An 11,447-nucleotide genomic window follows, 5' to 3' on the forward strand; every position below is an offset into this window, starting at 1 on the left:
CATTCAGAGGGAGGCTATGAAACCTGCAGGTCCCGCTGCTGTGACCAGGGCCAAACCAAGGACAACCCACACACACACACACACACACACACACAGCCGAGGGGGCAGTCACTGAACGCAGCTGAAAATACTGTGAGGGAAACAGTTAAGCTAAGGACACAGCACTGTACTGGTTAGACTGAAATCTCCACCAGGTTCTCCATGTTCTCCAAATGGGTTAGTGAGGCTTCACAAACCATAATGCTGTTGGTCAGCTGCCATATGCTTGTGTAAGTGAATGAGAAGCTCTTATTCTCCAAAAAGCAGTGTGATACCTTCAGAGTGCTGAGTCATTGGTAACACATGCTAGCTATAGCCTGTTTGGGGGTTGTGTGGCCTCACTCTCTCACCTCGGCTCTCGAGATCCCCTTTGCCGTCAGGGCTTTTCCAGACGCTCGTCTGAATAATATGCTAAGGAAGTGTTCTTGTTGCAGTTATGTTTCTTTCACTGCAGGACACCACCTACATCAAACAGGTGATATTTTTTACAGACATTGGAAAGTGTTTTCACCTCTTTGGTGCCCCCTGCTGTTGCAGGTTGGCATTGCGTGGCACTGTGTGAGCTCTGATCCAGATTTCTCCCGTTTCTTGTGTTTCTCGCGACCTGCAGACTACTGGAGTGAGAGCGACCACGAGGACAACGAGACGCCGTCAACGCCCAAGCAGGACAGCCCCCCGCCGCCCTACGACACCTACCCCCGCCCCCCCTCGGTGAGTCTCTCGGCCCGTTCGTCCGTTAGTCCGTCTGTCCGTCCGGGTCTGATTCCACGTCAGAATCCAGCTTCACTTTGAGCCTCCTGCTGAAGCCTGCTGCTTGGGAGGAGCCTCCACCCTGCTAACGGTCTGTGACCTCACCGTCAGGGCCACCAATCACAACCCTCAGCCTCACAGGCCGCCTGCTGGGGGTCAGAGGTCAGAGTCACCCCTGTGGTGGACATGTTCAGCGTTCATTGCACCCTGACTCCAGCCCAGCTGCCTTATGGAGTAAGGTTAGCACTGGCTGCTGCACAGACTCTCCAGGTTCCCTGGCCTTTATCACAGTCTGCATAGCCTCTCTCCCTCTCTCTCTCACTCTCCCTCCCCCTCTCACTCTCCCTCCCTCTCTCTCCCACACTCCCTCCCTCTCTCTCTCTCTCTCACTCTCCCACTCTCTCCCACTCTCTCTACCTCACTCTCTCTCTCTCTCTCCCTCTCTCTCTCTCTCTCCCTCTCTCTCTCACTCTCACTCTCTCTCTCTCATTCCCTCCCTCTCTCTCTCTCTCCCTCTCTCTCCCTCTCTCTCTTCCTCTCCCTCTCTCTCTCTTTCTCCCTCTCTCTCCCTCTCTCTCTCACTCTCACTCTCTCATTCCCTCCCTCTCTCTCTCACTCTCCCTCTCTCTCCCTCTCTCTCTCACTCTCTCTCTCAGATATGTACAGGCCCTGTGCTGCATCCCAGGATATTACACTGTGTCACTGTCAGGGTGTTTGGGCGGGGCAGGGTGTCAGTCACAGTCCCAGAATGCCCTGAGTGTGCTGTGTGCAGCGCTTTCCTGCTGCAGCTTCTGCTGTTCGTCTTAATTAAGCTGGTTCCTCCTTCTAACGTTTTTCGATAAGATGATAGATCACCCTGGTTTGCACGTGTGCCCTTAAACTAAAGCATTTTGCTGAAGTGTGTTTCTGGAACTGCACCGATGTGGTGGTGCTGTGTGCAGGTCATCGACTAACTGGACCAATTATACCAGGGTAATCTGTCTGAGAGAGCATACACGCGTGAGAAGGGAGAACTAACTCTGACCAGTAATTCCTTTCCCACAAGGTCAGAAAAGGACTTTAACACATTCGTGGACAATCAGAGCACATTCATTTACAAAGAATTACTCTTATAAGAAAGCAAATATCAAATGTTAACCCACAGAACGGTGTGGTCACTGAAGTGTTTTGCAGTCATTAGGGAGCTTGTATTGATACTGACAGGCTGGGAGTTGCCTCACCCTTGAGTGAAGCATAAGTAGGCAAATTAATATCTTACCGGGGATAATGGAAAAGAAATCTTAGTCACTCTGTGCGCAGGAGTCTGCCTGGCAGAAGAAAGCTGTGATCTTATGTTCAATTAGGGATCAGTGGGTGTGGTCACCCACTCTCCTGTCTTATTGGCTAGGTTACAGAGAGGTGTGATTTCATTGGCCCGGGTTACGGAGGGGGCGGGCTCAGGGTGGCTTTGTCTCTCCTTTCCGGCTGATGAGTACAGACACCGTGGAGACAGTGCACAGTGGGAAAGGCCGGGGATGGAGAGAGAGAGAGAGGAAGAAGTCAGGAAGGATGGAGCGACAGAGGAAGGGAGGAGAGGCAGGAGGGAGAAAAACAGGAGGTCAGGGAAGGAGTGAGTGGGAGAAAAAATAAGAGGAAACAGTGGGAGAAAGAAATAGAAAGAAGGAGGAAGAGAAGAGAGAAGGAAACATGGGAGAAAGAGGGAGAGAAAAGGAGAGAGTGGGAGAAAGAGGGTGATGTTGGCTTGGAAGAGAGAGTAATCTGTTGGAGACAGCCTGGGCACTGCTCCGGGATGTAGATGTCTTCTGAGAGAGAGGGAGAGCCAGTCCAGGTCAGGCAGCTGTGCCAGTCCCTCGGGGCGGAGCGTGTAACACACTCTGCGTAATCCCTTCCACTCAGACACCAGAGCGCTGGAGTGTGGGGTTCCCCCACCCCGAGGTGAAGCAGCACAGCGCAGATGCCCTCACATCCTCTGCTTCCTTTAGCATCCCGCCCAGAAACGCAGCTCCCTCTCTGGATAATGCGCTTACAGTGTTTTCTTGAAGAATTGGTGCTCCTTTTGGGGGTGCTGCCCAAAGAGGTACAGCAGGGGTAGGAGCAGACGTACGCAGTGTAGCTGCGAGCGATCCCAAGGGTCATGGGTTCAAATCCAGACAGGGGGCACAGCATTTGTATCCGGTTTCCTTAGGGATTTCTGACGTCTTCTCACACGATTAGCCCTCTGCTCTCCCTGTGTTTCAGATGAGCTGCGCCAGTCCCTACCTGGAGCCCAAACACGGCCGCCTGTCTTCCACGGAGACGTCCCAGTCCCGCTCCTCCCATGAGGAGTTCCGCTCCGAGCCACCGGGGGGCAGCAGCAGCTGCGGGGGGTCGCCGGCGCGGAAGTCGGCCAGCCAGCGGCGCTCTTGGCAGGACCTGATCGAGACGCCCCTGACCAGCTCGGGGCTGCACTACCTGCAGACGCTGCCGCTGGAGGACGCGGTGTTTTGCGAGCCGGGCGGGGGCGGGGGCGTGTCGCCGGAGTACCGCCGCCAGTCCACCCTGCCGGCCCAGCGCACCCTCCTGCAGGACCACTACGGCCCCTTCCCCATGGCCCCCGGCGAGCGGCTCCGCGACCTGGCCGGGGCGGGGGGCAAACCCCGCAGCTTCACCCTGCCCCGGGACGGGGCCCTCCACACCCTGCTCAGCCCCTCCCCCAGCACCTCCGAGCACAGGGAGCCGCACCGGCGGGAGCTCGGCCACAGCCATGATGCAGACACAGGTGAGACAGCACGGAGACGCGGGTGAGACAGCACAGAGATGCAGGTGAGACAGCACAGAGACACCGGTGAGACAGCACAGAGACACAGGTGAGACAGCACTTAGATGCAGGTGAGACAGAGCACAGAGACGCGGGTGAGACAGAGCACAGAGAGACAGAGAGACAGCACAGAGACACAGGTGAGACAGCACAGAGAGACAGTACAGAGACGCAGCTGAGACAGCACAGAGACGCAGCTGAGACAGCACAGAGACGCAGGTGAGACACCACCCAGGAAGACAGAGAGACACAGGAGAGAGAGAAAGGACAGAGACACAGGTGAGAGATAGCAAAGAGACGCAGGTGAGTGACAGAGTGGGATATATGGCAACAAATAACATATTCTGATTGGATGAGAGAGTGTGTGTTCATTTCCAACAGCAGCATGGCTGAAACATTTTCATACACAGCGATAATATACTGCAGAAATGGCCTCAATACAATTAAAAGTCAATACACAAACTATCTACTGTGCATTACTCTCTGTGTGTTCTGTCCATATCCAAAGATTCAGTTCCATTTCAACATTCAGTTTTAATTTAACCCTTATTTTTCACCCTCACTCTTCAATTACCTTTTCCTTGCAACTCCACATTCTAACTTGTGAACTTTTCCCTTTAGCTTTCTGTTGTAACCCTTCACCCCCACACGCCTGAGAGTGCCCGCCATCGTTCAGATGGGTGTGTGCTGTTTGCGGGCATTTCTTTCCAACCATCAAAATACAGTGTTTATTCCCCTCATAAAGAAGCACCTGCTGCAGTTTAATGAACTCGTAATACGTTCTCTCATTAGAACATTTCCCAGGAAGAGCACAAAAGTGTTTTAATTGGCTGGTGTCAGCACGGAGATCTTCACACAGCTGCTGGCTTTCTGTGTGCCTGTTAAACAGCCGTGAAGCGGCCTGAAGTCGGAGATTCTGAATGCGGTGCAGGTGTGTTTGGATTCAGTGGAAGCTGAAATTTTTGGCACTGTAGCCAGCCGTGTGTCGGATTAAGAGAGAAAGTTACCGTTATGAGAGGAGGCGGATCCCAGAGCTCAGAGAGCTCAGTGCTTTCTGTGCTGCGATCACAGATTCCTCCCGCAAATCCTCTGCAAAGCGTTGAAATTACTGCCAGAGCACGAGCACCGCTGACAGAATGGTGAATTCCCATTGGTCGCCTCGGTCATGTGCTGTAACCGAACGCCGCCAGTGTCTTGAAGGTGCTGTCAGAGATGCGAAAGGAGCTTGGATCCAGACAGTGATGCATTGTGGGAAATGGGAGCTAGTCAGTGGGGTCTCTGGAGAGACTGAGTGTAGGAGGATCTGTGGACAGCACAGGCACGCTTTCTGGCAGGAGAGTGGGTAATATAAATGAATCATCTGTTTGTACAAGGCGTGGATCATGTTCATGAACACTGATGAGAAAGTAGTTTTTCTTTGGAGTTTTCTGTGCTTTTTGTGTAATTGTCTGTGTCTCACTGTGTCTCTGTGTCTCACTGTGTCTCTGTGTCTCTCTCCGTGTCTCTCTCCGGTCTCACTCTGTGTCTCTCCGTGTCTCTCTGTGTCTCACTGTGTCTCTCTGTGTCTCTCTGTGTCTCTCTGTGTCCCTGTGCATCTCTCTGTGTCTCACTCTGTCTCACTCTGTGTCTCTCCGTGTCTCTCTGTCTGTCTGTGTCTCACTGTGTGTCTCCGTGTCTCTCTGTGTCTCTCTGTGTGTCTCTGTGTCTCTCTGTCTCTCTCTGTGTGACTCTGTGTCTCTGTGTGTCTCACTGTGTTTGTGTGTCTCACTCCGTGTCTCACCGTGTGTCTCACTCTGTGTCTCTGTGTCTCACTGTGTCCTTTTCTAACATCACACTGTCACAGCATTGCCTTAGAATCACCTCATTGTCATCTCTCACTAATGGATCTCTTCCTAAGCCTTCTGTCTGGCAGAAGGCTTTTTCCTCTCCAGGCTATATTTAAACCCTCCCCTCCTTCAGTTTTCCTCCTTAATGAATATCCTTTTATCCCTCCTGTGTCGTGGCGAGGCAGACGGTACTCAGCTCCAGAGCAGGCGATTTTCAGCCACCTGCTGAGGAACGGATCGATTCGGATCCAGGCCTCACTGCTCTCCCGGGACGGGAGTCACGCGCACCCCAGCATAACCCTCTCCCACCCCAGCACTCTCACCACGCCCGACCCTGCCAGGGCACCAGAGATGGGCAGCTGTGATGGTCATGTTTTACCATGGGGGTCACAGACGTCCTGACTCTATACCATATATTACTACAATATGGCCACAGATCTTACCCATTGCACATGAGTAAGCAAGTAAGCCGTCTGTAGCTGGCTGAAAGGTGCAGCTATGGTGGGTGGCCCCAGGGCCCTCAGGTCACAAGGGTCTGTTGTGTGGTGCTGGGTGGGGGGGGGTTGGTAGTTTTGCGCTTGTGCCTGGCTCCAGCTCAGTGAGGTGTGAGAGGAGATGGTGGTTGAACAGGCTGAATAGAGGAGAGAGAGGCTTTTAGAGGTAGAGTCTGATAAAGCCTGTCTCTGTATTCATGTGACGCTGTGCTTGGGGGCCACTGTGTGCTTCTCTGCACAGAGAGACAGGGAAGAGGGGTTTGGCTTTGTGTGCAGCCAGATCACACGAGTAAAGTGGGGGAGTTTGTCATAGCAAATAACCATTTATGATTTACAACATCAAATACACAACACTCACTGTACAGCACTACAACATCAAATACACAACACCCACTGTACAATACTACAACACTAAATACACATCGCCCACTGTACAAAAGTATAACAATAAATACACAACACCCAGTGTACAACACTACAATGCTAAGTACACCCACAGAATACACAACACAGCACAAGAATGCACAGTACTTGCAGGACTACAGCATAAACTAAACCCCCACAATGCTAACAGCACAACATCCTGCAGCACCCAGACAGCAGAGCAGCTTCTCAGAACAGACTTTATTTCAGCCAATACCTACACCAGCAAGGCTCATTCTCTAGTGCTGAACTCTGCAGGGGAAATGCTGCCCCCTTGTGGCTGAGTGTGGGACTGGCCAGAGGGCCACTAGCTTTGTGTTACTGTACCACAGGATGAAGGACGCCTCCTCCCTCCCAACACAATAAATTACAGTTAATTATATCAGATCTCAGCACTGAGATGCTCGCATTCCTCACAGCACACTGTCTCTGGAGAACGCGCTGCAGAGAATTCACCGTGGCAGACAGCCGTTCCCCGGAGCGGGGGCCGAGTCTGGGGGCGGTAATGTGAAAATGATTGATTTCCAGCCTGTAATTGAGAGAAGATGAGGAGTTGTGGAGGAAACCCCGTCTGACTCTGTATGTTCTGAGATGAACCCTGCGCGCCCCCCCAGAGGTAAGCGGTCAGAGGCCCGGCTGCGCTCTTCCAGTCTGAGACCGCAGTGCAAAGCCACACCCCCTCACCTTACACATGGGTGATTGACAGGTGTCACTCGGGCCACGTCTCCTGTGTCCCATCCAGTCGTGCCCTCCCCCACTCCGGGGAGATCTTTACAACCCCGCCCCTTTGGTTCCACACAGGATTTATGGGCAGAATTCTTGCATCACTTGCCAGTTTCCACCCTCTCAGGATAGGAGTCCCATGGGCCCCGCCCACTGTCCTGCTGTGGAGTCTCTATGCTTAGTGTTAGCTGTGTCTGTGGTTATGCTGGGCTGTAGAGTCTCTGTGCTTAGTGTTAGCTGTGTCTGTGGTTATGCTGGGCTGTAGAGTCTCTGTGCTTAGTGTTAGCTGTGTCTGTGGTTATACTAGGCTGTAGAGTCTCTGTGCTTAGTGTTAGCCGTGTCTGTGGTTACCCTGGGCTTTAGTTTTTAGTTAGTGTTAGCTGAGTGGTCCTCATGTCCGCTGGGCTGAAGATTAGTTCTGAGCCCAGGCCGAGTTGCTAAGCACCCCCAAATAAACAAAAGCAGGTGAGGTCACTGGTGCTGTGTGTGGTCTGTCTTTGGCATGAGACGTGTTCCTGAGGTCACGTCTCTCTGGTCTTTAAGGATCTCGTGGAGCCCATCTCAGGGGGTAGCGGTGTGTTCCTCTCGCTCTTTCAGTACCTTCCTGCAGCTGTTTAACATGCTAAAAATGTCTGTTCCTTCCCGTGCCGGCTGCCGTGTGCTGAGTGCTATGCCGTGGATCTCCCGGGTGGGGGGCTCTGTATGTGTGTGTGTGTGTGTGTGTGTGGGGGGGGGGGTTTCAGATCCTTGAAGGGTGTTATATAACTGCAAAAATCATCCCACCAGCACAGAGCACAGCTCAGTTTCCTGACTGCACTCTCTCAGCCTTGTCAGGTAATTGTGAGCAGTGATTGGCTGCGCAGCGTAGCCCCCCTGAGGAGACGTACCGCTGTGAGAGGTGAAGTGCGCAGTCAGAGGTTAACTGCGCAGGTAATCCCACCTGGCTGCGAGGGGAGAGCTGTACGCTGCTCGGCGGTGCGTGTGGGCGGGGCAGCGGTGTGCCGGCCGGGATTAGGGGTGTCGTTCACAGACGGACGCTCTTGACATTTAAATGGGTGTCTCTGGTAAGCGGAGCCGTTTGCCTAATTAAAGCCCGGAGCCTCTCCTCTCCCCGGCGCTAATGAAGCCTCTCTTCTCTCCGCCGCTAATGAGTTGTTTGGAGGCTGCGGAGCTGCGTGGTCAGCTCTTTCTGTGCCAGCGGCTCAGCTGACTGTCCTGTCTCAGCTGACTGTCCTGTCTCCGCCGCCCGCGCCGTCTCAGCTGACCGTCCTGTCTCTGCTGACCGTCCTGTCTCTGCTGACTGTCCTGTCTCCGCTGACCATCCTGTCTCCGCCGCCCGCGCCATCTCAGCTGACCGTCCTGTCTCCGCTGACCGTCCTGTCTCCGCTGACCGTCCTGTCTCCACCGCCCGCACAGTCTCCCAGCTCCCGCGGGTCCTGTCACTCCGCAGAGTGGCAGGTGGTCCCTCACCTCCCAGCGGGTGTGGGAGGTGAGGTCATCAGACCGAGACTGAGGGAAATGTGGCTGCTGAGGTCATCAGAAAGGGACTGTGTTGGCGTTTTAACAGAGGTTTTGTAGATTTGTGATCTCCCCTGCTAATATGGGCACCTATAGGGCCTGTACGTCTGCAGTGAAAGTGACAGTAATCAGTGTGTAGCTGCGAGTGTCTCCTGCGACAGGGTGTGATTCCTGTGACAGGGTGTGATTCCTGTGACAGCGTGTGATTCCTGCGACAGCGTGTGATTCCTGTGACAGCGTGTGATTCCTGTGACAGCGTGTGATTCCTGCGACAGCGTGTGATTCCTGTGACAGCGTGTGATTCCTGCTACAGCGTGTGATTCCTGTGACAGGGTGTGATTCCTGCGACAGGGTGTGATTCCTGTGACAGGGTGTGATTCCTGCTACAGCGTGTGATTCCTGTGACAGGGTGTGATTCCTGTGACAGCGTGTGATTCCTGCTACAGCGTGTGATTCCTGTGACAGGGTGTGATTCCTGCGACAGGGTGTGATTCCTGCGACAGGGTGTGATTCCTGTGACAGTGTGTGATTCCTGCGACAGCACGCATGCTGTAGTGCTCTGCAGTGATTGGCTGACGGCGGTCGGTGGGTGGAAACACTGCTCTCTCCACAGCCTCTGGGATGCACTGATTGGCTGACAGAGCGGAGAGAGGCTGTGTGGGGGGCGGAGCCGTCTCTGACCCCTCCCGTGCCTCTGGCTCCCCCCGCAGACGGTGACCGGGAGGCGGGACAGCGGGCGGACTCCCTGCGGGACCTGTACCGGGCCCTGGAGCGGGCCAGCCTGTCGCCCACGGGTGAGCGCAGACTCTCCTCCAAGCTGGACTACAAGCGCTCCTTCCTGCGCCGCTGCAACGACCCGCAGCTGAACGACAAGCTTCACCGCCTACGCATCCTGCAGAGCGTGCTGAAGGTAGGCCCGCCCCCGCTCCGTCTGTCCCTCCCCGCGCCCGTCTGTCTGTCTGTCCCTCCGTCAGTCTGTCCGTCTGTCTGTCTGCCATCACTGGGGCTCTGCTGACAGGGGCTGTCCGCTCCGCCTGCAAAACTCGCAGGACCCCGCACACCGTCTCGGAGCCCCGCTGATCTCAGACCGGCCCCGCTGGGCTGCTGGGGTTTCCTGCTTGGTTCTGGCTGTGCGTTTGCCGTGGTGGCTCTGTCTCCCTCGGCTCCGGTCTCGGAGGTCCGGTTCCGGTCGGGCTGTGCTTCTCTGTGGCTGTCGGACCTGTTCTGCCTGCGTGTGCTCTCTCTGGCCGGCCCTGGCTCTGGCTGCGGCTGCTGCTGCCTGTGTGGGCGGGGTTATGGCTGTGGGCGGGGTTATGGGTGTGGGTGGGCTTAGGGGCGGGGTCTGTGCTGCTCTGTGCTTGTCGTGGCGTGCCATGTCAGGGGACAGGCTCCCGTTGCATTGTGGGTGCGGCTGGAGCCAGCTCTGGTCCCTGCATGCTGTGTCTCTGTGTGTGGCTGAGCGCTTGCGCCTGGCCCGTTGCCGTGGTGACGGGGGGCTGTGTCCGAGCTGCAGTGAGGGGTGTCCCTGTCGTAACGCTGGATGTGAGGGCCTGTCTGTGAAGTGCGCTGGTGTGAGCCTAACACCATGTGGCTTTCAGTAACCCTGCAGTGCATCTGTGTTAACTCTATCTCTGCTCTGTGAAACCCTTTCGCTGTTTGTACTGTAACGCTCCCTGCAAAACAAGCCCCTTTCTCACAGACAGAGAGAGAGAGAGAGGGAGGGAGGGAGAGAGAGAGGGGGGGGGGGGGAGAGACAGGGGGAGGGAGAGAGAGAGGCAAGGAGGAAGAGAGAGGGACAGGGAGGGAGAGAGGGAGAGAGAGAGGAAATAGGAAAGGAAGGAGAGAAGGAGAGGCAAAGAGAGGAGACAAGAAAGAGAAAGTGAAAGGCTGTTTGTACTTTAACTCTCCCTGCAAAACAGGCCCCTTTCTCACTGCACAATGAGACCGAGAAAGAGAGAAAGAGAAGGAGAGATAGAGAGAGAGTCAGAGAAAGAAAGATGCAGAATGAGAGGGGGGGGGAGAGAGATGGAAAGAGAGAGACATGAAGACAGACGGAGAGAGAGAGAGAGATGAAGAGAGAGAAACAGAGAGAGAGGGGGAAAGAGGGGGAGGGAGAGAGACATAGAGAGAGAGAGTAACCCCGCCCCCCCCCCCGCTGTGTCTCTACCCCCAGGATAGGGAGGGGGAGGTAGCCATGATTGACAGCCTGTTGGACAATCCCAAGCTGTCGTCCTCGGCCTTGCGGGAGTGGAAGAGGACGTACCTGGAGCTGTTTGCGGAGGTGCCCCCGCAGCAGAGTGCTCACAAAGAGAGCGCCAGCGGGGCCCCCGAACCCGCCCCCCGCGTCCCCACACTGTCCCACACACACTCCTACATCGAGACGCACGTGTGAGCCCCGCAATCAAAGCGTGCCGTTGTCCTGTTCCTGCCCCCACTGCACCCGCGCCACACACCCGCACTACACCCACGCCACACACCTGCAGCACACACCCACACCACACACCCCCACTGCACCCGCGCCACACACCCGTGCCACACACCCGCGCTACACCACACACCCACGCCACACACCTGCAGCACACACCCACACCACACACCCCCACTGCACCCGCACCACACACCCGTGCCACACACCCGCGCTACACCACACACCCACGCCACACACCTGCAGCACACACCCACACCACACACCCGCGCTACACCCACGCCACACACCCACGCTACACACCCACACCACACACCCCCACTGCACCCGCGCCGCACACCCGCGCTACACCACACACCCACACCACACCCACGCCACACACCTGCAGCCCACACCCACACCACACACCCGCGCTACACACCCACACCCGCGCTACACCCACACCACACACC

At 55.5% G+C, this 11,447-nt stretch overlaps 1 protein-coding gene across 1 annotated transcript in view; it reads left to right on the forward strand.

The window, feature by feature from the left end:
- cnksr2a (connector enhancer of kinase suppressor of Ras 2a) overlaps positions 1–11,021 on the forward strand; it is a 99,366-nt gene extending 88,345 nt beyond the window's left edge. The window contains exons 19-22 of the mRNA XM_036520872.1: positions 650–750; positions 3,028–3,547; positions 9,281–9,480; positions 10,744–11,021. Coding sequence (XP_036376765.1) covers positions 650–750; positions 3,028–3,547; positions 9,281–9,480; positions 10,744–10,962 — 1,040 coding nt within the window. The 3' untranslated portion in view covers positions 10,963–11,021. The remainder of the gene's footprint in view (positions 1–649; positions 751–3,027; positions 3,548–9,280; positions 9,481–10,743) is intronic.
- Positions 11,022–11,447: the final 426 nt, after the last annotated feature.

The sequence above is a fragment of the Megalops cyprinoides genome, chromosome 2 (genome assembly GCF_013368585.1).
Source record: "Megalops cyprinoides isolate fMegCyp1 chromosome 2, fMegCyp1.pri, whole genome shotgun sequence".
NCBI classification, from domain to species: domain Eukaryota; kingdom Metazoa; phylum Chordata; class Actinopteri; order Elopiformes; family Megalopidae; genus Megalops; species Megalops cyprinoides.